Source organism: Acanthaster planci, linkage group LG11 (assembly GCF_054643075.1).
Source record: "Acanthaster planci isolate LZ-2023a linkage group LG11, COTS_SCS, whole genome shotgun sequence".
Lineage (NCBI taxonomy): Eukaryota > Metazoa > Echinodermata > Asteroidea > Valvatida > Acanthasteridae > Acanthaster > Acanthaster planci.
This window is the reverse complement of record NC_141787.1, coordinates 1,387,146-1,412,499: the sequence shown is the minus strand read 5'-3', so window position 1 is coordinate 1,412,499 and position 25,354 is coordinate 1,387,146. Positions and strand designations below refer to the sequence as shown.

Here is a 25,354-nt window from a genome sequence, read left to right as displayed (position 1 = left end):
ATACAAGCAATCCTAGTATTAGCTGGCGGGCTAGCATGCGTTCGTTGTATAGTTCAACATCCTTGCTGGAGATTGTGAATCCCTTGCGTTGTCCTAATCATCTCCTTGAATTTCCCTTCAAGCTTTGGGAACAAAATTTCTCCCATTTCCTCGCGTCAAGTGCTTGGCTACCTAGTGCTTTCACCTCACAAGCGCAAATTGCGCGCCAAGATACAACATGACAAGGGATGGATGGATGGATTGTGCAAGTATAATTACCCTCACAAAGTGACTCAAGTCAAATTGTCAAGGTGTAAGATTTCTCCAGTGTGGCATTTACAGTCTGACAAGCTCATTTAAGTCCATTCTGATCTTTAGAATCCCGGTAGCAATACGCCCATAGGCGAAAAAAAATTGCGTCTATCGCGATGTGGCGGAATCGTAAGAGTACATTTTTAGCAGCATACCGGCGATCGACCGCGTCTCGGGTTACTCTCACAGTGAATTTGCGATATTTTCAAGGGGATTGGGTAAGTAACATTGTATAAGAAAGTACATGTTCACCTTGCACTCGTTTTTTTTTTTTCATTGGCTGTTACCACTCGGGCAATTTCTTTTTCTTCTATTAATTGTAATTTGAGACGAAGGTTTGGGGTGGCGACGTATAAATCCATTTGATGGGCCCGAGCTCTGAAAGTGAAGTGGTGAACACAACGTTTCGGGCGGTATGCTCTTAGCATTATTCACTACGTCCTCGTACGTTTTCCCCCGAGATCAAAATGTTTCATCCTTTTCCCTAAACCAAAATAAATGAGACAAGTACACGTGAAGTTACCTGTGGTGTAATGGGGTATGGAAGTTTTTTCCCAGTTTCACGCCTCAATACGGATGACAGTAAAGTTGGTTTGATATTGGACATTACACTTTCCCATTGGTTTGTACACGAATGTCTGATTTTTCTCGACATTTGACATTCCCATAGCAAAAGTTCCTGCTTTAGAGGTAAGACATTTACATAATGTTGTACCGTGAATTGCCATTCAGACATTCCCACCTATGGGAATGTCCGCTTTGTCGAGAAAAATCAGACATTACCAATGGGAATGTCGAATGTCCAATATCAAACTAACTTTACTGTCATTCAATACGGGCGATTCCCATGGTGCGCGTCTAAGACCTTACAACGTACTGGCCAATCATAATGCGCGAAATCTGTCGACCCAATGCGCGTTCGGAAAGGTTCGACAGATTTCGCGCATTGTGATTGGCCAACGCATTACAAACTTTTGGAGGCACTACTGCACACAATAATGAACAGCCATTTGGATTCCAATGTTTGAAGTTGGCGCTACTTTCTATACAGCTCTGGTCTACCCCAAAAGAGCGCCCCCAAGAAATTTTAAGGGCGTTTCTTTTCTTTGTGCAAACATTTTGAAAGACTCGTTTTTCAGGTTGAAACTGTCGCTTAGGTCAATCATTTTGATCTTATTACAGCTGTGCAACGGCGGAGGCAAACACCATTCAAACAAAATTAACGAGAGCTTAAAGAAGCCGGTGTTGAGGATGAATATTCATGATTTCCCGGACTGTCAGGATCCCAGGTGGCTTTGCGAGCGCCAAATGAGCTCTCGAAATACTTGTCTTGCGCTTCTAATGACACTTAATTTGCTGGTCTGATCGGATGTCGTCGGATGGCCGTCACATGACTGTGGTTCGAGCTCCCCACTCACAAGAGCGAGAGCTGGTTGTTCACCCTTGTCAATCCTTCATTGGAGATGTTCGACTTTGAAATCAAATTGTCGCGTAAATAACCATCACTTGTTTACGTCAACACTTAAACCACCTTTCACCATTACTAATTATTCATTGCTTTTCGTACCGGAAATTTGCCAGATTATCACAGGTCAGTGGTAAATATCGCTTCCGAAAATTCATTCTGATTGGCGAGTCACCCGAAGGAAATTCAGTTTCTTTCGGGACATCCTTCGGGCTTTGGTTCTTTCGGTTTTTCCCACTTACTTTTTCTTGTAGTTTTTAACCGAAAAATGGGATTTGTAAACAGCAAGTAAATTTTGTTACACCGATAGGACCTTGTTACATCAACGATTGATGTTAAATGCATATATTTTGAAGCTGATTTATTTTGTAATTTCTTTGATATTGGTATAACGGGATATAAATTCCCAGATTTATGGTATATTTTATGGTGTATATGGTACACATATAAAGAAGCTTGTTCTCAATGGCAATACATGTACATGTAGAGTTTGCTTGGACCAGCATGTACAAGACAGGCTTCCTCAAATAGCTTTGTAAGAAATGAGCTCACGAAAGTTGTAGCATTTCCTGTACATTTGTAGAGAGGGTATACACGTGCAATTATCGTACCCATTTTTATGGCTTTGCATGTGCGTTCGCGATGTTCGCCATTATGGCCAGCGCTGGCGCAGGTCCGCTTCCGGAGCATGTCTGTCCGCGCATATTAAGTAGGGAAGACGGGAAGGATCTGCGATCCCCCGTAGTAGCTATGTGCCGTGGCTTCGTTGTTGTTACGCCGGTGTATTTAATAACCAGGACGGTCAGGACTGACGATCACTCACGTAGCGCCGTGGAGCCCGGCGGGAGAAAAGAGCATCACTGCCTCCCGCCGCGCTAGAGTTTTGACCGGGGCTGAGCGCGCATTGACACATCGACCATGGGGTCGGGCTCCAGCGCCGCCTCGGCGGTGCGCGTGAAGGCGCGGGCCAAGGCAACCGTAGACGTGGCTGCGCTGAAGGAGTCAACCCTCAGGAACCGACAGATCGATAAGATCATCAAGGAGGAGCAGCAGATTATGAGAAAGACCGTAAAACTTCTCTTTCTTGGTAAGTTTGATGTTGTATTAAAACCATGTCAAGAAAAGGGGTAGAGTGAGAAATGCTGCGGTTCAACGCCAACTCTCAGGTGTTTATATATTTTTACTTAAAATTGCGGTGCATTTGTTTTGGAAGGTAAGGATTATCATACCAAGGAATCTCTCAAACACGGCGTACTCATGCCCTGTAAAATGCGAGGCTTTCTCAGCACCACGCATGAAGACGTTGCGGTGGTATCCCAAATCTCACTTTACTGCGCACATTTGCGCACATTCTCCATTCTCCTGATGACGAGCAGAGCATACTGCTCGAAACGTCGAGTACCACTGGTTCTTTTCAGAACCGCAAATACTCACAAAAGAGATACGTCCATGGTGCTACCGCAAACCTACTTTCTATTGTACCTATTCACCATGCAAACCTTCAAGACTTATCTGCGCACATTTGCATTTTAAACCTTTCACCGTAAAATTTATATTGTGATTTTTCGTCAGGGATGGGGTTGGGAGATTGCCGCCCTTCGAAACATGTTGACAATTCTTTATGCGGAGTTTTAAGTGCCACACTCTTGAAAACGCTGCTTCCACAAGTCGGGAGAGTTAGAATTCTATCATGGATGAGAAAAAATGTGGACCTCTGTGTTCAGAAAAATGATGCCATTCTGTCCCCCTCTCCCGACTCAAAACCCGGATACTCCACTGGTAACCCTTTTGTCTTTCACTGTGTCGTCGGCCGTAGAGAAATTTTACACTTTTCAGATTTGTACAAGACATCAACCTTTGGCAAAAAAGACCCTTCTATCGCCTACTGCTGGCTGTTGGGACACCCCCACACCCCGAAAAATTATTTTGTGTACAAAAAGCTATGCAAAATTAAAACACTGAATACCGTACTATGTTGTTAATACTAAGTGGAAATGTATCAGTGTAATGCTGATGATGCAAAATATACATTTCTAAGGCAGAGATTATTGCCAACTAAAACTGAAATTTCTGTAAACTTTGGCTGTTGGTACAAAATGGTTGTCAACATTTGTAAACAAAAGAAAGGTCAACCAGGACAAGTCTGTGATTCCCTTGAAGGGTCATAATTTTGTAAGTATACCAACAAAATGCCTGTTATTTTGCTCGGTTTCCCACAGTGGTCTTTGTCAGTTTTGCTCTGCTTACGTGAGCTAGGCCGTACATTCTGACTTGAGTGTCATGTATTTACTGCACGCATAATTCAAATTTGACGTGCGGACAGCGCACGCCCTGTTTACGTAAAAAGTCCATGCAGTAACGATAGCTGCAAGAGGTAGCATTCTATGGCAGCCTTTTTGTAAAGTGTGCGTTTTGGCTGGTTCCGTATTCGCAACCGTTTGCCGCGTTTAGTTAGTCTTGTATGACCACGCACATACGGGACAACTTGGATTGGCTCGTAATGTGAATAATAAACCCGGCGGAAAAAGTGTATGAAGTTGAAAACCCTGTCGTGTTGACTGTCTGAAAATCGGATTGACAAATGACGCATGTACTGTCCTTTCTTTAATTGCGTCGCCACTGAGATATTCATGGTCCTTCCCGACTTTAAAACAAAAGTCACGAAATGATTCAATAATGAAACGACTGTGGCAGACCAGTAATTGGAACGTGCGCAGTCGAGGCCGGACGGAAATTAAACGGTTGTCAAGGGTCATCTCCGATGCCTATGGGTTTGTCTGGAGCTCTCGTTTCTCATTTTTGTGGAACTCGGTAAAAAAGTCAAGAGCATCAGAAAATACGCCATCACTTTTATTTCTGACAATGTGTCAGCCACACGCTTCCAAAATGGTCGATGCAAAACCACAGTAAACAAAAACTGAAGAACGCGTGCTTGTCATTCAAAATTATTGCACGTTTGAAGTTTGTCAAAGGGCCTAGACCATGGGCTAAGGTCGGGGATGTTCATTACCTTTGTTGGAGAGGGATGAAACTTTCTGTCATTTTCGAGAAAATTGGCAGGTTGGGAGCGTACACTTTTGGGTTTATTCCCGTGAAAGTGAATTTCCATCTTCAGACCCAAGGACTTGCTGTAGCGTCCAGCTTGAAACGCGTCTACATACGCAAGTTCATCAATATTAAAGGTTTCTTCTGGACAATAATGTCCTATAACGGTTTCTTATTAATTTTTGTAACGAGGTTTTGGCCTGATGACCTCATAAGTCCCTTTCCAACAAGACTGTATTAAAGATCAATCAAAATGCTTTAATGTAACTTGCTATTTAACGGGGAATCGGTCTTTGTTACCCATATCATGACTAACGTGGCAGCTTCTCTTCGCATTTACAAAAAAGTCATCATTTTGGGAGTTCAGTTCCACAGCGAGAATGCTCAGAGTAAAAATAAAGTGTCCAATCTAGCGATTTGGTGATGTCATAATACGGCTCTCATCCCCCAAAGTTTCTTGACCTTGCCGACGTAATAGGGGCGCGGCCGGGGCCTTTATGGCACAAGAGAGAAAAAATGGGTAAAGTAAGTTAGATGTCATTCTCGGAAAAATGACCTAACAGTGGTGTGTAGAAGGGGGATGGGGGTGGGGAAAGGTGTGGGGGATGACTTGCTCCTCCATGGAAGTCTGGAAAGGGGTTGTGGGGGGGGGAACCATATATACACTGGGGAGATGTTCATAATAAAGATGTACATCTATATCTGTAATGTGTATCCATTCATGCAGAAATCATACATCAGAATGGCATATTTATGGCTTTTTAAAATTGCTTTCCCGTTTTAGTGATATTGCAAACATTTTAGTAGTTGGGAAATCCTGGAAATTCTTCACAATGCGCTTAAATTTTTTGGCTCATCACAAAAAACTGGGGGGGGGGTGATTCGTAATACTCCGATGGACCACAGCCATCTACTTGAAGTCATAAGAACCTGACTCCGGTTCAAGTTGAGACGGTTCAACTTTGTCATGCGATGCAGTGTTGATCAACATTGTCGGGGAAAAGCATTTCCAAATCAATCTCCGACTACTTCTAATTCACAGTTAAGTGCAAGCAAGCACAGCGCTCACATGCACACTGGCACGTTCGCCCCGAAATAATGAAACAGTCGATAAATCGCAGAGCCGTAACATAATCAAAACAGGCTTCTCTTGGATGCTCCCGACGACTTTTGTTTTCAGTTGGCCTGATACGAAGGAGGGCTTCAACTCGTGCTTTTGACGTCAGTAGCAATCTTTATACATGCATTTTTTACACGATAGATTGTTTTAAATATAACAAAAATTCACAAAAACTGAAATCATGAATTGCCAATGTGATTGATTTTTAAAATATTCTTATTACGACAGGTGCTGGGGAGTCTGGAAAGAGCACATTCGCCAAACAGATCAGGTGAGGTCCAATAAAGAAAATGATTAATTTGAATTTCTTGTTGTACAATATCTGCACAAATCCCCGCCAGGGGTCGTTGATCACATGCCATTGAATAATTCGTTCTATTCGACGTTATCCGTTGAATAGAACGTCACTTCTACTGCATGTGGTTGCGCAGAGTGGTTGATTGACCAGTCGTGCGCAAGCGCGTAAGGAGACACAGGCCCTTACATATGTATACTTGTGGGGTATTTCCTTTGTTCTCGTCTACAAAACTTCCACACAACACGGAAAAATTTCAAATCACTGCCGTTTCAACCAAATTCAGTTTTCTGGGTTGAAATTTCGACCGTATGTCCCTATACAAAACATTTCAATTTGCGACACATGAATGGCACATGAAAATTCCTCCTTTTTGAGTAAATTTGAAATATCTATTTCGTGAAATTCTTGCGGGGTACCACTTTAGTACCCCACAAGGATCAAAACTGGCCTCGTGGGGTACCTCCCATTGTTCCGGTACCCCACAAGGCACCATGTACAAACGCATTCAACAGACATGTAAATGTGCCTGAAGCTCTCGATTCTACCTACTCTCATGGAAGGTAGATATTCCGTATCGTACACCTTTATCAAGATGACCCCGTCACTCTCAGGCGAAAACAATAGAAGACAGATCATTTGCAGGTGTCTCAGTGCAATACTAAGACAGCCACATTGCTTTGCTGAATATAACTTGTGCATGGAGTAAACTTGTGGCAAAATGCTCTGCACAGGGACACAAAGACCGCGATTCCCCCCAATTGAAAAAATGATACTGTGATTTTGTTAATAGAGCTAGCAATTGTGTATGTTCCAATCTAACTCTGGTTGCCGGTTACGTGGGGTCGTAGGTTGATACATCATGGCGGGTTCAGCGAAAGTGAACGCATGGCATACAAACTGGTGATTTACTCCAATCTCATCAGCGGCATGCGGGCCATCATCGACGCCATGTCGACGCTCGACATTTCCTACAGCCATCCGACACGACAGGTAAATTAGAGGCTGGTCAACGATTACTCGGTGGACTGACTTATTTTAAGCCTCCATAAACCAGTGATCTGTGGTGCTAAGCATTTTATTCGAACCGACTGGACAATCGACAGCTGACAGATGTCAGATTGACCACAACACTTTTCGATTGTCAAATGGTTAGAAAACGACAAAAATTACGTGAAAAGGTTCTGCTCTTTTATCAGATGGACGAATCCATTTTCAGAGCTCAGGCACACATGGTAGAGATGGGTAACCTAGATATGACACAAGAGCTGGCAGACACCATCATGGAACTGTGGAGAGACCCAGGGGTGCAACAGTGCTACGACAGATCCAACGAATACCAGCTTCTAGACTCAATCTCGTAGTAAGATCATTTTAGAGCAGGGTTCATCGAGTTTTAGATTGTAAAGGGAGGGCTTGCGGGAACACCACGTGGATAGATCTCTCGAGGAAAAAAAGTGTGCTTCGATAAGAACCGTCGGATGTGAACTCAGTTTGACTCATTTCAAGCCTGACTACTTCATCGATTGTTGGAGACACTTAAGCCACTTTTATCGGAAGTGCCCGACTTAATGTAATCATAGCCACGTTCTGATCAGGAATTAAGTTTGTCAAAATAACCATGCGACAGAGTGTGCTCGAGGAAACTCGACAGATGTGCTTGCATTGAGCTTTTTTCCTGTTCCTGCAAGAAATGCATGGGAATATTGCAGTAAACTTTGAAACGAGTAAGGTAGTATAGACGTACTTCCCGTCTAACTTGGTCTATTTTGTTCGATCGTTGTCCTTAGTTTCGTTGAGAATGTCTACCGTGTTGCCCATCCCAACTGGATACCAACAGACGAGGACATTGTGCGGTCCCGCCTACGAACCTCCGGTATTATCGAAACACGATTTCAGTTCCGAGGACTTACATTCAGGTAGGCCTAAACCGCTTCTACTGTGGAGAGAAAACCTTAACTTGAAACGGTTTCCCCTTAATCTTAGCTTTATCATATGCCGAAAAATTCCAATGACTGACAAACAATTGTTTACCGTTTTATTTTACGAGGCGTGAGGAGTAGTCTCCTTCTCAAGACTGGAACAATATTCTTCGCGGCAAACCCAGGGAGACAAAAATACCCAGACCGGACAGAATAATCCGGAGAGGATCACAATAAATTGGCCTGGAAAGGGGGATTTTTACCTAATTCTGCCCGCGGACAGTTTTACCATGGGAACTAGGTAATTTACCGTCTACACCGGCAACGTCCATTAACTACTTCTGTGGCCGGAACCCAAGAAATGAGAGTCGACGCCAGGGTTCAAAAAAAAAAAAAAAAAAACAGGCTGCAAGATGTTCGCAGTGACAATTTGTCTGGCTATTCCCAACAGTGGAGCGCTTGTTAAGTTTAAAGTGGGATTTGAGAAAAAATATTCACGCCACTCGAATTTATTCCCAAGGCTGTGAGAGGTTGGAGTGGCCACATGATCTTCTGCGGAATATTGCCGGCATCAAAATCTAACTGAAGAGAAATTCCCATCTCCAAACTGTGGGGACTTTTGTCCACTGACATGCAGGTTTGGTTAAAATCGTCTAGTGGGTTCTTCGTGTTGGCACTAAATTGCTCTCTCGTTTACATAACATAAAACAGGTGCTTTTGCAGCATTGTGGTCAATGCCATTGACAGAATTCCTGGAATAATATTTATATCTCCTTGGCTTGAAAATTCTCAGCGCAAATTGGCTTGCCATCATAATATTTCGGCGCGGCGGGTTCTTTACACGAAGCTCCGTGAATGCACGGTCATCCACCTAACTGGCAGGTTTTGTTGTTTTTATCATTCATTTTTTCCCCATTTATCATTTCCTCCGAGAATTGTGCTTCTTCAATCGGAGTCAATAACTTTCGTGGCATTTATCCATTCCGACGCTCGGGGACATGCCCGTCTAATAATTTGTGAGTGAATTATCGGCACGCTCATCAGAAGGTTGATGGCACTTGGGATTTTTTTCCTCTGAACCAGAGGGCTTCAACATGCACGTTGGACACGCGTATGATTGACTGCGTGTGCGCTGGTAACCTTTTCAAGATTTGCCGTCCTTTATTGGATGGACTGAAAGACAAACAAGCCGGTGATTGTTTTTATTCATAATTATGATCCTCGACCAAAACATATTGACGTCATGCTTTGTTTACATGTGCGCTTTCCTATGGGAGCTCGGTGGATCGCGTCCCACCTCAATATCAAAGGAAAGTTTACTTGTAAACAAAGCTTGACATCACTATGTCTCAGGTGTGCCGTGTCTTTTTTATCAACGAGCTCTTCGGCACATTTTCTTGCTGTTGAATGGTTTAGCACTTGCAGACCCGTAACACAAACGACCACGAAGACATCTTTGCAAAAGGCCATGTTCCAACTTTCGCTGTAGTACTCACCACCTGAGCACATTCCGAGTAGGCCTACTGTACCGATCGCCAGCTTCACTATGTTACTGACTTATGAGACACTTTGCTTTTGGAGGACGCATGTTTGTTACTTTTGATACCTACTCTAGGTCATGTGACTTACTGGGTGCAATCGGTTTATTGCCCTGATTGAATTGGCCACAGCTTAACTTTTTTGGGAACCTGAGAATGAATCTGAAAGTTTAGAAATAAGTTTCGTGTAACCCCATACAGTTGTGTAATTAACTAGAAAAACAAAAACAACCCCCCCCCCCAAAAAAATAGAGCAAATAAGCGCCGTGCAAGGAGGCGTACGCTATGTGGCCGCACTGATAGGACAGACCTTGCGTGTGCGTATGGAATGACCTCGGGCGCCCTTCATATTAGGCAGTCGGGTTTTGGAATGCCGAACTGGCTCATTTACATGGCTTTGCACAACTGTTTCGGACGTTAGGGGCGCTTCAGTGCCCTCGAGATATCTGAAAAAATGGGGCCCAACACAAGGGCGATTCAAATTAAAGCACGCTTGTTCGTTTTGGTTGTAGATTGTTGGACCCCGGTGGACAGCGCAGCGAACGACAGAAATGGATCCACTGTTTTGAGGACGTGACGGCGGTTCTCTTCATAGTGGCTATCAGTGCTTACGATCAAGTGATACGGGAAGACCGAGAAACGGTAGGCGACGCCTGGTACAATCAAGTCCCAGACTAGGCCTAGTCTACTGTGCTGGTCTCCGTATTCTTGGCCCTATCCCCCCCCACATTGGGGACTCTTGTGAAAAGAGCTTCCTGCGCCCCCCATTTTTCTTATAGGCCTACGGCTTCACCCACCCGATCTGGTCGTTGTAGACCTAAGTCACCATTTCGGTAATTTTCCGACTGTTTCTGTTCATAAGATTTTGATCTCTATTTTTATCACCTCAACACGGCCATTCGGTTATTACATCGATTCATTTCCGATTGTTGAACGGGCGATAAACAGAGTCGTGATCTTTCTGGGAACCTCTGTTGCTCAGATCACTTCAACCAGTCTGAGAACCCCGTTAGGTTTACCAAGGCACAAAAGGGTGCCTCAAATAGTAGGACTGTCTTAAAACATGATGAGGCCTATTAATAAGGGAATGAAGATTTGCTGGGCCGGCTCAGGGGAATGGACGCAACGAATGAGTGAGCCGCAAGCGAGGGCCTATCAGCGTTCATTCTCCGGAGCAAGGTCTTGAACGTTAGTTTAAGACCGACCAAGCACATAATTTATTCACACTGTTCATAAATACAATTTTAGACAGAGGGTCAAAGAAAATCAATATACGATAAATTTCCAAGGATTTTGTTCAAGAATTTTTACTCTCATTTCCCCGAACACCCTAGACCATTTTATGGTATATTCCTTGTGCAAGATGTCCAAAAGAATCTCCTTATATGGACTTGGTGCGCGCGTGGCGAGCCACGTGCACACAGACTCTTAATTGACCAATCAGAATCGACTAAACTGCCTCACATTCAGGTGCCAGCGCGTGATTTACGCAGTGAGCTGTATCACTTCTCAGAGTGCATTATCAAATGGTAATACACGATCAAGTTGAACGTTGTTGAAAAGGGAGACTGTCTGAGTTATTATGTAGATTAGATTTTTTTTGGCATACTCTGAATCACCCTTTGGCTTTGTCCAACTTTCCCCTGATTTTTGTGTTGCCCCCCCGGATCTTTTTTTGTATTAAACGACTTGGGTCATTGTTGTTTACACCACCAGCCCAGGATGCAGGAGAGTATGGTACTCTTTGCCTCCATTTGCAACTCCAAGTGGTTCACCAAGACGGCAATGATGCTCTTTCTCAACAAATGTGACATCTTTGAGGAAAAGATCCAGCGAGTTCCTCTGAATTACTTCTTCAAGACATACAGAGGTTAAAAACTACATATTTTGTAAAAACCCAACCGAGCAAAATTAGTCCTTAGTATACTCAGAGCCACTTTTAGAAGAATCTTACTGGATGAAACTTAATTGGAACCCGTATGATTTCTTGCCCCTTTTCCCTGGGATGCTAGACTGATAGCACATGAAAATAAGAACTAAGTTTACTCTTTCTAATGCAATCTAAAAACAAAATTTACTGAAAATATAACAATCATGTTATAGGATCCGGTCACTTTTTGTTATATTTTGCGATAATGTTTTGGATAAGTTTGGCTCCATTCTCTGACCTCCACAGAGCAGAGCAGAAACGGTGGCGTTCTATATCTATAATTCTATATCTTGGTGTCCAATTGGCCGACCAGCTGTGTTGTTTTGTGGTCTAACAGACTTCCAAAATGAATGAATGATTGGAAAGTGTGAATTTCAGAAAAAAAGACGCCACTTTTATGCAGCCTTTTTGAGCCGTATTTATTTGGCCCAGATGGTAATTATCGTTATTTGTTTTTTTTTTACCAGGACCGAATGTAGCCAAACCGGCAAGAGCTTTCATCTGTGACGTGTACAAGAATCTAAGTAAATCCAAGAGCAGGCAGATATATCATCATTTCACCACTGCCATCGACAGGTCGAACGTCCAGTTTGTCTTCGATGCTGTGGCAGATGTTGTCCTAAAAAGTTCCCTCAACACGATAGGGATGTTGTAAAAGAAACTTGGGAGAAAAAACGGCAATGTTCTTGCTCACAACGACACTATGTATTGTAGAAAATGTTCAAAACAAACTGCCAACTTGTCGTCTTCGTATCGAACGATGGCGTCCATTTCTTCCTTTAAGGTGTTAGGAGGAAATCGGCCAAGTTTTTGTGCATGATACGCAAACGTAACGCGATGCTAATCAGTGGAATGGACCAGCGGCATCGCCAGGCTCTTAGGGGAGGATAGAGGGGTGCAAAAGTTCCCCTGCCCAGGAGGGCATTTCCCCCTCCATCTCTCCCCCAGCTAAGCCATTGGAACGGACGCGTTTTTCTCCACACCCCGTTTTCCCTGACGGAGGTAAGGGGGGGGGGGTAAAGGCTAGTGACTACCTCCAGCTAAAGATGATTTTCGTTTTGCTCCGCATGCAACATTCGATTTGACCTGAAGAGGCTTTCTAAGGAAATATGAAACAGCACAAATTTTGCCCAAGGAACTAGTGACAACCAGCAGTATTAAGACCAGGAATCAAGACAAAACGGAGCTTATATGGCAGCCAAGGAGATCCACTAGAGCCATAATAATAACAATGTTGGTGCTGCGTGTTTTGTATTTAAGATGGACCGTAAAAATACACATTAAGAACGTCTTAAACAACCATCAAAAGTATTCAAGGGCCAGGGAAGAGAGCCCACGATAAGACTGAAATCAAAAGCAGAAAGTTGCAAAGGAATTGTAGTTATGATGTACATGTATATAGCTGTTTTCTAACTTATTTCCAATTCTGTATATGTATAGCATTACAAAATTACAAACAGGGTATTTTTGGCGAGGTTTACTAGACGTATTGTCTTGGTGTTTCTTTAAGCACAGATATTATAAATTGAAAACATAAACTTAAAAAGAAGAAAATGAAAGAGAAACATTTACATATATCTAGAAACAATAAATGAATACAATCCTTGTGTTAAAGTGTTTCGGATAGATGCTCCAGTTGTTGAAAAGGGTTTTATTTTGATGAGAGGAAATCGAACGGACAATTGAAAAAGTAGACATATTTTGGGTTTTTGTAGATTTTTGGCTATCCCGGGCACATCCTTGAGCTAGAGGTAACGAATCGTGTTTCAGTAACCAAAAAGCTATTTTCAGACTTTTTTATCCAAAATGAAAAACGGATTTTATGCCTTGCATTATTTTGTTCAAAAATTAATATTCGGTTAAGCATGTCTTTTTTCTACTCTTACAAAGAAACAAAGAAAGAGTCCGGAAAGTAAACTCTTATTTTTAAGAAAGAAATTTGGAATAGAAAATTTTTTTAGAACGAAACAAAATAAGAACAAAAGATTAAAATTGCATTTTTATTATAATTCAATCAAAATGTGTCTTTTCTATAAACAATATTGTATCATTTGTCGATTCCAATAGAGCATATTCTGGTCATGTCCTGTTGTTAAGGCCATGCTTTGGAAAACGTTTGAACGATTTTTGGAAAGTGTTATTTCCAGACAAAACTGAATAAATGAGTTGGAACGGCAGACAGTGCGACAAAAGTCTGGACATGCGCTTTTGAGGACCGTCTTCTAGTTTAGTCGCTTTTGATTAATTTCGGGGTGAACTTTAGTCCAAAATAAAAAAGAGGGGTTAGACTTGTATTTAAAAAAAATACGGTCAAAATTTGTCTTTTATTTCAATACAAAAAATGCTTGTGGATTTAACTTGAACTTTAACTTCAGGTATTACTAAGGCCATATGTAGAAAAAATCAGTGAACTTTGGGGAAAATATAAGCTTTTGGCAATTTTCTAGGCAAAAATAGAATTTTTTTAAAAATTCTGTTCATTCAGGAAATGACGCTTTTTAGAATCAGGAACAATTTTCTAAAAATTTCTCTCAAAAATAATAAAAAAACAGAACAAGGGTTACGCCTTACGTTTATATTAAATTCGATCAAACTTCGACTTTCCTCTAAACAATTCAGGAATTTTTTTTGGTGCTTATTCTAGCATTGTTGAAGCCTTAATTTGAAGAAAACCAAGGTTTTTTGGTAACATCAAAGCGATAAGACAAAAATAAAAATATGATTTTGAACGGCAAGACAGTAAAAGATAATTCAGGAAATGTACTCCGGGGATCATCGGGGTACTTTATCAAGGAGCTAATTTAGTTTGAGGTTTTTTCTACCAAAACATAAAAAATGACAAAGAGGTAGCCTTACATTTTATAATTAAAATTCGGTCAAAATGTCTTTCCTCAAAACAATACAGAAATGATAGTCGTGTTCAATTGTGTACACACTAGTATTGTTAAGGCGATTAATTTGGGAGAATGTGAGATTTAGCCAAAATGAAATCCTTTCCAGAAACACGCCAGTGCGTTTAAGTTAAGAAATATGCATTGGGGTAAGGGGTAAGCCTTGCATTTTATTATTTAATAAAATTATATATTTAAATAAATAAAATATTATTTATTTAAACTTCTTTGTTTACAACAAACTCCATTAAAAGAGAACACCAAAGTTGTAAAATAGGGAACAGACAATTTTTTATTTATCCTTCTTTCCAAATGTTTTTAATAGAAACTGCGAGAAATACATACTTTAGAAAGTGAAAGAATTTGACTATTAAGGAACGCTACACGCACTTTGCCTTTAAGGAGAAAGTTTGGTCTGAAAATGGTTCGGCAAAACTTTTACAAACACCTGGCATTTTATTATAAATCAGTCAATCGGTTTGATTCACAATACACTCCAATGAAAGAGAGCACAGAACTTTGAAAATACGTAACAAAAACTTTGATCTTCAATCCCAAATTTGTGGGTGTTTTTTCCACAAAAATACAATACAGGCTTTAAAGAGTACAAACATTTTAGTTAGGATAGAAAACTTTAATCATGCAGCTTAATAGTATAAAATTAATACACCCATCTGTATATTAAACACTCTTTTTTGTCCCCATAAAAGATGAGCAAATCAAAAAAAAATTCCAATGAAAAAAATATATTCAACCCTTCATCAAAGAATATATAAACAAGTACATATATATTATCTTAATCTTAATGTTTGTTACACTGTGCCGATGCAGCAATTATAAATATCTTAAGGTTGATCTGAGTTTTATTACTTGTGAGCTATCAGATCGAACTGTTTGCAAAATCAAATAAACTCTAATGCTGTTTAATGGCTAATGTCCTCCAAGATGGCGTCACGCCCTCCAAGATGACAACTGGCCTCTAATATGGTTGCAGTGAATCAGGCCTATCGCTTTCATATCGACTGTGTTTAGATACAAACTACAAAAAAAATCGAAAAAATCCCCCCCCAATCATATACAATATTTTTCGTTCAAGTGGCAGGCTGCTGCTAAAGATAACTTCAATAGTGAAGTCCCATCAATTCAGTATGATTGATTTCATCAAATGAAAACCATAAAAACTGCTGTGGTATGGCATATTTGGACTGTCCTATGGATAGGATAATGGGGTACTATTTCAGGTGTCTCAGTGCATAGAATGGTGACGGTGTATAACTTCAGGTCAGGAAGCTCACTGTACTCAGTAAACATTAAGAAAATCAGACAATACACGAGTACAGGTTGTTTATCACGACCCTCGACCTTTGCAAGCATATGAACTCATTACTACAATCCACTAAGGAACATTTCAGAAATTTACAATGCAGCATCATAACAGATTACAAACGAGAAGTCAAACAGAGAAATATATAAACCTGAAATTATTGCAATCACATGATTTCATAGATTTTGAAAGTTTTTCGAGACATTTTTCCAAATAAAAAAAAAGAAAAATCAGATTATACCGAGTACTGATTTTTGTAACTTACTTTTTTATCAGATACTATTTTAAGATCCCCTGATTTGGGGAAGATGGTATTTGCACAGAGGTTGATTTACAGGGGAACGATCTCTGCTACTAGATCGTGGCCACAACCTCTTCCGCTGCTCGCTGGCCAGCCTGAACGGCACCGTTCAGTGTTCCACACCACGACGTCCCCGTGTGTGACCCTGCCCAGTGCACCCTGGGATAGGGGAGAAGTAAATAGATTTAGATGTAAAAATGCCAACTCTGGAGTGGAGGGATTCCTTGAGTTCTTACCTGCGACACTGCATGCATGTCACATTTGAAATTCCTCTGGCACTGTGTTTAGGTATGGTTTAGATTCTCATTAAAAGTACGGTCTGTCATTCGGAGTTATCCCAAAAGTAAATGAATTATTCTTAAAATTATTGTTGAAAAGGATACTTGGTTTTAGGATGGTCATTATACGAAACTTCTGTGAAATTACTTTTTTCTGGCTATCTTTTTGAAGAAAACAATCAAAGGCGGCCAGTTGACATGATGCATCTTAAGACATATTTAAAAAAAATAGCTAGTAGAAGGGCAAGCAAGCGTTGACATAATTCATGGTTTCGTGCATGACGTTTCATAGCTGCAGGTGACTGAACGTGAGAATGTGTCCCAGATAGTGAATTTGGGCTCAATTCAAAACATGACTTGCCAACTTATCCAAGATTGAAATCCCAGAATATCGTTTATCTTGGACTATGCAGTATTCATTATGCTCAGACCTCATCAGGTTTGTTCTAAGAAAGCCTTCTTCAGATTTTCAGTGATTGTGTTGCCTCAAAGGAACATATTCCACAAACGACGAACTTAACCTTTTAACGCAAACTTACCTTCCGTGTGGCTTGGTTATAGAGGCAAGTAGTTCCGAGGACTTTGTGGCTGGTGCTTTGTCTTCATCGGTAACCACCTCGCCGGCCCACTCCTGTGATAATGTACATGTATGTACAGGGAAAGTGACTCTGTGGCGGTCCTCAGAGGAACAGGGAACTGAGGGGGTCTGGGTTTTCAAACAATCTCATAGCTGCAGGGGTCAAGTTACTTTTTGAATTGATCACGCCAAGATTCCTGCTGAAAACTTGTCAATCTGACATGAAGCTTTGTTGTGGCAATCATTTATAGTTCACACCCGTAAACATGTTGGCCCATGTTCTTTGAGCACGTCTTTGGGAAAGGTTCCCATTTCTGACTGACCTGTCTCAGAAAATCTTGTGAGAATGGGATGTCTAATTTTTGTAAAACGTGCATCAAAATGGTAGTAAGACATAACTGGAGAAACTCCTAAAGGCTTGGCACCAAAATACTCCAAAACACACAAGAGAACTGCATCCGTATCAGAAAAAATGTCAGGGGGCAGATACCCCACTTTTTGTTAGGGTTAAATTGAATGTTGACAAGTTTCACTGTTGACTGTTTAATGTTCTCAGCATCTAATGGCTATTAAGTTCTGACAAGTTCTGAGACACATCCCACAATCCCACGAGTGATTTTTTTTCTTACCCTGTCTGTGTAATCCAAGCAATCCAGCACCTGAGGTCCAAAGATGTTGCTAAGGAGATGAAGAATTGTGTCTTTCTTCTCCTCTCTCTGACAAAAAAGATACAAAATAGGCACATCAAGTCTAGCTTATGGTTAGGGCTTCATTTGTTAGCCATCTATATTGACAATGACTTTTGTCGTTGTTAATCATTTCTGGTAATAAAACAAAGGATTCCTCAAGAGCTTCCAACTCTAAAGAGACATGTTGAGAGGAAACGTTGAGAGGAAGTTACAGTTTCAGAGGTGGGAGGAAAACCCCAGAGGAATCTTCTGGGTAAAGCCCATGCAATCAGGTAGGGACTGAAAACCCAATCCACACGTGGACTGAGCCAGGAATCAAACCCTGGGATTCCTAGGAAATCTTGAAAAGTGAGGAGGAAAATCCCAGAGGAATATTCTGGGTAAAGCCCATGCAATCAGGTAGGAACTGGGAACTAAATGTAAACGTGGACTGAGCTAGGAAATGAACTGAGGCTGTAAGAGATAAAAGGAGAAAAAAGAACTACCATAACAACTCGACTAGTTGCTTTACAATTGTTATCTTAGATGGTTAGTCAATTAGCCCTGGACATTTAATAACAATTTGTGGCTGAATACAATGCTTTCTCTGTTCTGTGCTACTAGGCTTTTGGAATCTGTGTTTCGTTTTCTATTAATCCTGCTGCTCACTTAGTTGCTACTGTCTGGCAGTGAGTGGCTTAGTTTAGTTGGAAGATCTGTGAACTGGTTCTTACTGATTTGCCCTTCAGTCTCGCTGCGCTACTGAAGGCCTTGAGGGCCGGCTGACCCCCGGGCAAGGTCATATCAAAGCTGATGACCAGCGTATTGTCTGTGTCCACCGTGCTGGTCGGGTTACTGGCAGCCATGTTGAGGTATTCTCCAGTGTGCCCAGCTTCACGCCAGAATGGCTAACAGAATACAAAAAAAACCCATAACATCAAAACTTCAAATTGCCTGCAAATAAATTTTTTTAAATCATTTTTTTGGGTAATATTCTTCGAACTTCTTGCTAAGAAGAAGACAGACTCACTGTTTTGTATGTGATCACGCTGACCATCAGAAAATTACTACTGGGGAAGGTGTGACTCCTCTCCAATGGCAAAGGGGGGTCATAGGTCACCTTTCCTGTTTGGCAAAATAAAGTTTATAAAGGCATATAAACTGAATACGGCCGTTTCACAATAGTGCGCCACTAAGAGTTTGCAACGCGTTGGTCAATCACAAAGTGCGAAATTTGTCGACCCAATGCACGTTTAGAAATGGTCGATAAATTTTGCGCGTTATGATTAGCCAGCGTGTTGCAAACGCTTGGTGGCATACTTTTTGAGTGACTGAATGTGGCAGTGATGAATAGAATGTGTTAACCATGGAAACCATGAATATCAGTTAATGCTTACAAAATACTTCAATTGTTTGATGGAGTCTACATTTTATCTTTAGTGTGGAATCAATCACTCATGCAAATTCAATTACCACAAATTTATCTAGGCTTGCTAACTCAAAAACACATGTGGCGAAGTCATGGGTAGGTAAGTATGGGACATTCAATTACATGGTGTGTAGAACGAAACAATGAAACAATCTCTGATCTTTCTGGTTGTCGCACATGACGGTTCTCAGCTCTGAAAATCGAAAATAAAACCATACTTCGGGAGAATCGGCTGTGTTTTACTCTCATGTGAATCTTGCGTGTTTTACTCTCACGCGGCATCTGGCAAATAGTCACAGTCTACTTCTTGAAAAATCTGACGCAAGCTGGTAGGAAGGAAAGAGCATTGATTGGCCCCAAGGAAGAGGCTGCCCTCGTCCGTCCATGCACAAAGCCAATGGCCTCTCTATGACTACACGGGTTGATATGGTTTACCTGTCAGACAACATGGTATGGCCATGATCACTCGTTGTGAGTGGTACTCCTTCCCAGACTGAGTGGTGACTTTGATGCCCCCACCCTGCTCGGCGATGCCGGAAACCCCGTCTCCAAACAAGATGTTCTGCTTGCCGACTTTCTCCACCAGTTTGTGGCACAGCGACATTGCGCCGCCCTGCAGGGAAGGGATTCATCATCTACATGTATGTACTAAAACTGAATTTGCGCAGCACTTTTGGACTCGAGCTTTGCTCTGTTGCTGCATGCACTATGTAGAATTTTGTTGAAACTAAAAAAATACAACCAAAATGCATTATACCAGTCATAGACAGTGGAGTCAAAAATGACAAAGGAACACTTTTGTCACAGTTCGTTTGATTAACTTGCGACTTGGCCTAAGACTGAATGGCTGGTGATGGACTCGTGTGAGGATCATGGACCACTTCTTATAGACCGTAGTATGATGCAAGTACATAGAGTCATCCATGTGTGGGTAAGTCTCACCTTAATGATGAGGTCGGAGCGACCTTTATCCCCACTGTTTATGTGAAGGTCCCATCCTCCACACGTGTGGATGATGTACAAATATTGCATCATCGTCAACTCAGAGGGGCTGGAGCTGCAGAAAGATCTGGTCATTGTTTCCAGAGTTATCTTGCCAACTGCAAAAGAGAAAAACTGACGCTTGTTAACGGTAGATTTCGATCTAAGTTGATATTTGGGCAGCTTGAATGCACTTTCAAAGGGTCAATAAAACCAAACTCTACACAGTTTGTTTGGATTTGCAAGTATCCTTTGGTTGCTCAATTAATTGAAAAAAAAACACTGTGTGAATGCTACACAGCGCCCTCGTCTGTCATGTATGCTGACGTTACTTTACCGTGAGTCCAGAGATACTTCTTGAGGAAGTCGTCCACCGTCATGGCATCCCACTCCTCGGCATGTTTACATTCCTTGACCCGCTCAGTGTTGACCTGAGACTGCATACTATCAACCTGAGAGTAAAATGAGGAGAGATGGAGTTGGAGAGATAAGCAAAATGATATCATTTTTGTCAATCTGTACTGTGACTTTGCAGTTCTCAGTCGAAAGTGTGTGCTTTGCATGAACTGACTACTAGCCAACAGTATCCACATCACGCTTGTCTCGGGCGCGGCATTATGTCTAGCTGAAAATATGATATTTGACAACAGATAAACACTACAAGCACAGTCCTCTACAAAGATGGACGACACATACAGGATGCCTACCCAAGGCAGTTGTTTGTTCAAGATTACTGCAGTATTTGTGACTGCATCATCGCTTTTTTGAAACCCCAAGACAAAGTCGCAGAGTAATTTTATTTTACAATGCCTGGCTGTTTCCCAGAGCTGTTTGTGGGCTCTGCACATGATAAAACTCCATGGGCTAGCATGAGTCTCCGAGTACAAACTTAGTGGGAATCACTCTGGCATGGGGACTGAGGTCACCTGGTGCTGCATACAGAATTCACATGATCTTCTTGAAATGTCCTCTGTGTTGCAACATGAAATCCCTGCACGCTTTCGCATCATCGGGCTTAAAGGTCAGGGAAGATAATAACAAAGTTGACTTATCACTGCTACAGACAACAGAATGAATGTGAATCCAACCTTCTTAAAGTATCTCACGACGTCCAGCAGGGTCGTGTATGGCAGTGGCGGGATTGCACCGGAGAACTTCTTCAGTTTGCCGTCCGGCAACCTCCAGAATTTATTCCCCTTGTTGTATTGAGGGTGTGTCTCCATCCCTAGGTCAGCTAGTAACTTCAGTACTTCCTTCTGGGCACTGACGACAACAAACAGGCCCTCTTGTTAGAGCTGGAAAAACTCTCACAGATGGCAGGTTTTTTTTAAGCTACCCGAAAGACAAGCACTTAAGGGAAATTTCCACGCAACATTTTATCCATCAATGCATCTGTCAGAGCATGACTTCACCATTTCATTCAATTTCACTTAGCAGTTTGACTACTGGTATAAAAAAGTTTAAATATGGAGGACAGAAGATCATAAACTTGGCAAAATGTAGATTTCAGTAGTTTATTTTAAATTCAATCTTCTCATGTACATGTACATGTAAGGTTGCAGAGCTGGCCCATAAACTTAATGCTGACACATTTATAGATGGGCTGCAAGACATTTGAATGGGTAGAGGCCAAAGGTATAGGTGACTGAAAACCGCTGTAGCCAACAACTGCTACACTCAACATTTTCTGTTGGACCTAGCGTCATTTACGGTTGGTCTTCTACAATGAGTTCCTTGCTAGACAACAACTCTGAAAACTTACGTCCCAATGCGACTGCCGCAAATGTCCCAATCATTGGCTCCTGTGGAGCTTTTCAGTGTCTTACTGGAGATGTCACCTCCGATGTGATCTGCCCAAGTAAAGACAAAAACCTGACTGATTCACCCTCAAAATGCAGCTGAGCAGACTTTGCTTGTTTACGGTGAGGTGAGTTCTGAATTGAACTGCGACTCCTGGACAGAAGAATCACCCAAGTGTTGTAGATGAGCACTTCACAAGAGCTTGGGTACTCACACTCACGAGTACTTCTCAAATACACAGGTCTAAATGTTAGAAGCCTATTCATGTGAATGAACCAAGGACACTTCTGTGTCATTATGTACCTCATAATGATGGCAAAAGCAATTCTGAGTATGACCAATGCCAATTCAGTTGACGTCCACTGTGCTTACCTGATGCCTCGATGACCATCAGCCTGGCTGTGGGCTTCTTCTGCAAGATGGCGTAGGCTGAGGTCAGTCCGGACAGTCCTGCCCCTACGACGATGACATCATGCCCCTCCCCACTGGGTGGAACTCCGTTGGTTGCCATGACACTGGGCAAGCTCTTGTACATGTATCTGATCGTGGCAACAAGAACATAATAACCACTCCAGCTGTCCCTTAAATTTGGTTATCTGAGGTTGAGGAGAATGGAGACTGATTGCAGAAAAGAATGGAACATTTGTCATTGATGCACGGTTTGCTTTTCAAGCAGTGGATCTGATTACATTTTGATCAGGTCCCATATAACGAGCTTGATTATGAAGTTTCTGTCTTGTGAATGCAGCACAATTTGGAAAAAAATTCGCAATATCTGGGTTCAGGAAGCAAATGGTCCACTCTATCACAAATACTTATTCCTCCATGATTCAATAGAAAAGGCACCCCGAGTTGTTCAAAGTTTACCAAACTCGGCGCTGTTTTAAGAAATACGTGTAGTTTTCAAAGTTGAGTGTCAGGCATTTCTTCCTCCGCAATGAAAACTCACGAGCACTGCCGATTTGCCGAGGTCTAGAAGCCAGTGAGGAAACACGTAGATGTACCAGCTGTTTTTAGTCTGGATATGGACCAGAGACCTTGAATGGTTGAACTGCTTACTTGTAGAGCTTAGGGAACATCTAATAACTTGGAACAATTGTAAAGTTCCATATGAAGAACTTGTTCTGGTCTGGGACCTTTTCCACAACCCTGCCTTGGTATGGTCTGAGTGGAATGCTAATGTTTCAATGGGAATGGTTCCATTGGAATGCCAACGTTGCTGACTTTTGAGACGCTCCCTTATCCAGCCCTAAGGGCCCATCTGTTTTTTTTCTCCATTATTGTCATAACTTTAAAACCATAAGTTAGGAGAGAGAAGGGTAATGTGAGGGGAACAAGTATGCACACATCTCAACAATACTGAAAATGCTAATTGCCAACACAGAAGTCACCTCTCTCGTTTTTCTTTTCTGTTTGTGATGCCCAGGAGAGAGTCCGGAAAAAGAATCATCTTTCTGCTTTCTTTAATTTAGAGGAACCGTTCCATGAAATTTTCTTAGAATCACTGCATGTCTGCACTCTTCTCCAATGGATAGGACTGTATGGAATCTTATTTTGTGTTAAGGTGAACTGAAACATGCACTTTTGAAACGTTCAAAATTAACCAAGCATTTCTGGACAAGTGAGGGCGCCTTTTTGATGTAAATCCAGGTAGACACTGGATGTTGCATGTTTTCATGCTCAAACTGTGAACTTCGAATTTGCTATTGAAAACATTTCTGAAAAAAGGTTGCTCACTGGCTTATTGCCACATACTTCCACAACAATAAACTGCCAAAGGAAATGAAATCTATGATAGCAGTGTTTAAAACATCTAGAGATTCTTTGTGCATAAATCAGTGCAACACTGAGATTGGGTGCCTTGGATGACATCATAGTTTTGCTCATGAATATGCAAAACAATAGCATAAACACCACAAAAGTGCCAAAACATGGGTAAAAATAATAAAACAATAATTCAAAACTGGGTTAATTGAAGCCAAAAGGTGCAATTTCACGGATTTAAGTAAAACTTAGTAAAATTCAATTTCATCCTCCCTTTACTACTAATCAGCAATATACAGGCATGGAAGTAGGAAAAAATGTGATGAAATCTCTAGCCATTGTTACAAATGGAATTCCATAGTTCTTCAAACTGCTTCAGACAGCCAGCTGTGAATGTAATGAGTCAGTCATGTGATCGTCAAAAACAACTTCTGGGAAAGCTGTTACCATTCAATAATAAGCACAAACTTCTATCAAAATAAAGATGCAGCGTTGAGACCAGATGGCATATTACATTACCACTCCTGTCTGGTAGTTGCTAGTGGGACTGGTAGCTTCGAACTTTCCTCAAGGTCGCACAGGCTAGATTTTCATACCAGGCTACATGTATCAGGGTGGCAAACCAGACTGTTACATTCACAGAATGGCTAATCATTGACTCTGAGTCCACCAGGCCAGCTTGTTGGCCTATCAGTGTAATCAGGACCTTTGAACAATGGAATAGAGGTAACAGATTCCACTAGACTAGGGGTGTACAGGTACGTGCACTTTTTACAGGTTTTCCCAGAGAGGTACCTGATACTCAGTGTCACGGTGGTTTTCAAAAATAAACCCAGACGTCGAACTTCTGTATTACGTGATTTACTGGCACGCTACCAGCACTACACTTTTGCTCTAGGGGCGGGGCTTGGGTGCAGGGAAGGGGTCAGCTAGTGTCTCACCTAGTCATCTGTCCCCTGAGGACCGGCAAAAAAATTTGGACAGGCAATTCTTGCTTGTTCAAAATATACAAGCCCCATTTTTTTTCAAATAGATATTTCACAATGGTGAACAAGCTTGCATTCTCCCACAGGCAATGTAAAATAAAAAACAAACCCCAATATATTGCTGGATCTGCTGACTACAGTGGTAGTTAAATACACAAATGTAAGAACAGTCAGAGAGTTTGACGGAGAGAAGAAAAATTGACCTACCTCCTGACCTAACTCCTAACTGGAAGATTCTCAGAGCTTGCTGAGGTGAACTGCCTTGTGATAAGCTGACAGACCTGTTTTTTTTATGAGGGGGGGTAGGGTATATGACCCACACAGTTAATGCTATAATGTTTGTAGCAGATGGGTGGATAACTCCCAGGGCTATCCTCCATAATCGTATCAGCGATAAAGCTTCAAAACATCAAACAGAGATCAGCTGAAACATCATGACTTAATTAGAATTGTCAAACAGTGTTTGCAAAATAGCTTACCTCTATCCAATAAAATGTAGATATAAACTTGAACCAACCCTGCTTCACGACGGTCATATGCTAGGCCTATATTAAGCGTCAACAACTTGCAAGCTGCAGGATGTCACTCATATGTATTTACATTCTGTGATGTCACTGCACTATGCGCCAAAGATTGTATTTTTTCAGTCTGAATACCAGACCCGATTATTCCGACTGCAAGCTGTACGAAGGCCGTTTTCCAATACTCAACTTCGTTTCCGACGGAGGCTTCGTGTGGGCCTGAAGTGT

The 25,354-nt window shown here is 41.6% G+C and overlaps 2 protein-coding genes across 7 annotated transcripts; one reads left to right on the top strand and one right to left on the bottom strand.

Moving 5' to 3' along the window:
• The first annotated feature begins 1,256 nt into the window (after positions 1-1,256).
• On the top strand, positions 1,257-13,061 carry LOC110975789 (guanine nucleotide-binding protein G(i) subunit alpha-like). The gene is made up of 8 exons (XM_022228574.2): positions 1,257-2,843; positions 6,150-6,192; positions 7,068-7,209; positions 7,416-7,579; positions 8,007-8,135; positions 10,189-10,318; positions 11,393-11,546; positions 12,074-13,061. Exons 1-8 carry the CDS (start codon positions 2,675-2,677, stop codon positions 12,259-12,261), a joined length of 1,119 nt encoding a protein of 372 aa, XP_022084266.2. The 5' UTR covers positions 1,257-2,674; the 3' UTR covers positions 12,262-13,061.
• A 1,702-nt stretch (positions 13,062-14,763) lies between these two features.
• On the bottom strand, positions 14,764-25,298 carry LOC110975787 (uncharacterized). 6 transcript variants are annotated; one of them, XM_022228570.2, is made up of 13 exons: positions 25,085-25,294; positions 24,813-24,886; positions 22,228-22,394; positions 21,818-21,905; positions 21,144-21,318; positions 20,393-20,507; positions 20,017-20,174; positions 19,510-19,687; positions 18,676-18,770; positions 18,380-18,553; positions 17,607-17,693; positions 16,940-17,031; positions 14,764-16,281 (listed from the first exon to the last, which is right to left on the bottom strand). In XM_022228570.2, exons 3-13 carry the CDS (start codon positions 22,388-22,390, stop codon positions 16,176-16,178), a joined length of 1,431 nt encoding a protein of 476 aa, XP_022084262.2. In that variant the 5' UTR covers positions 22,391-22,394; positions 24,813-24,886; positions 25,085-25,294; the 3' UTR covers positions 14,764-16,175. The 6 variants fall into 6 exon arrangements, with proteins under 6 accessions (XP_022084262.2, XP_022084263.2, XP_086999561.1 ...); XM_022228571.2 differs by lacking the exon at positions 24,813-24,886 and having other exon boundaries at positions 25,085-25,298; XM_087143435.1 differs by lacking the exons at positions 24,813-24,886; positions 25,085-25,294 and adding an exon at positions 24,067-24,754.
• Positions 25,299-25,354: the final 56 nt, after the last annotated feature.

Bases quoted from the DNA above. Each gene is read 5' to 3' on its own strand.
- LOC110975789 (XM_022228574.2), top strand. From the start codon at position 2,675: ATGGGGTCGGGCTCCAGCGCCGCCTCGGCGGTGCGCGTGAAGGCGCGG. The intron at 2,844-6,149 runs GTAAGTTTGATG...TTATTACGACAG, and splicing joins CGTAAAACTTCTCTTTCTTG to GTGCTGGGGAGTCTGGAAAG. The intron at 8,136-10,188 runs GTAGGCCTAAAC...TTTTGGTTGTAG, and splicing joins TTCCGAGGACTTACATTCAG to ATTGTTGGACCCCGGTGGAC.
- LOC110975787 (XM_022228571.2), bottom strand. From the start codon at position 22,390: ATGTACAAGAGCTTGCCCAGTGTCATGGCAACCAACGGAGTTCCACCC. The intron at 21,319-21,817 runs GTAAGTTTTCAG...TGTTGTCGTCAG, and splicing joins TGCGGCAGTCGCATTGGGAC to TGCCCAGAAGGAAGTACTGA. The intron at 16,282-16,939 runs GTAAGTTTGCGT...CCCCTATCCCAG, and splicing joins ATAACCAAGCCACACGGAAG to GGTGCACTGGGCAGGGTCAC.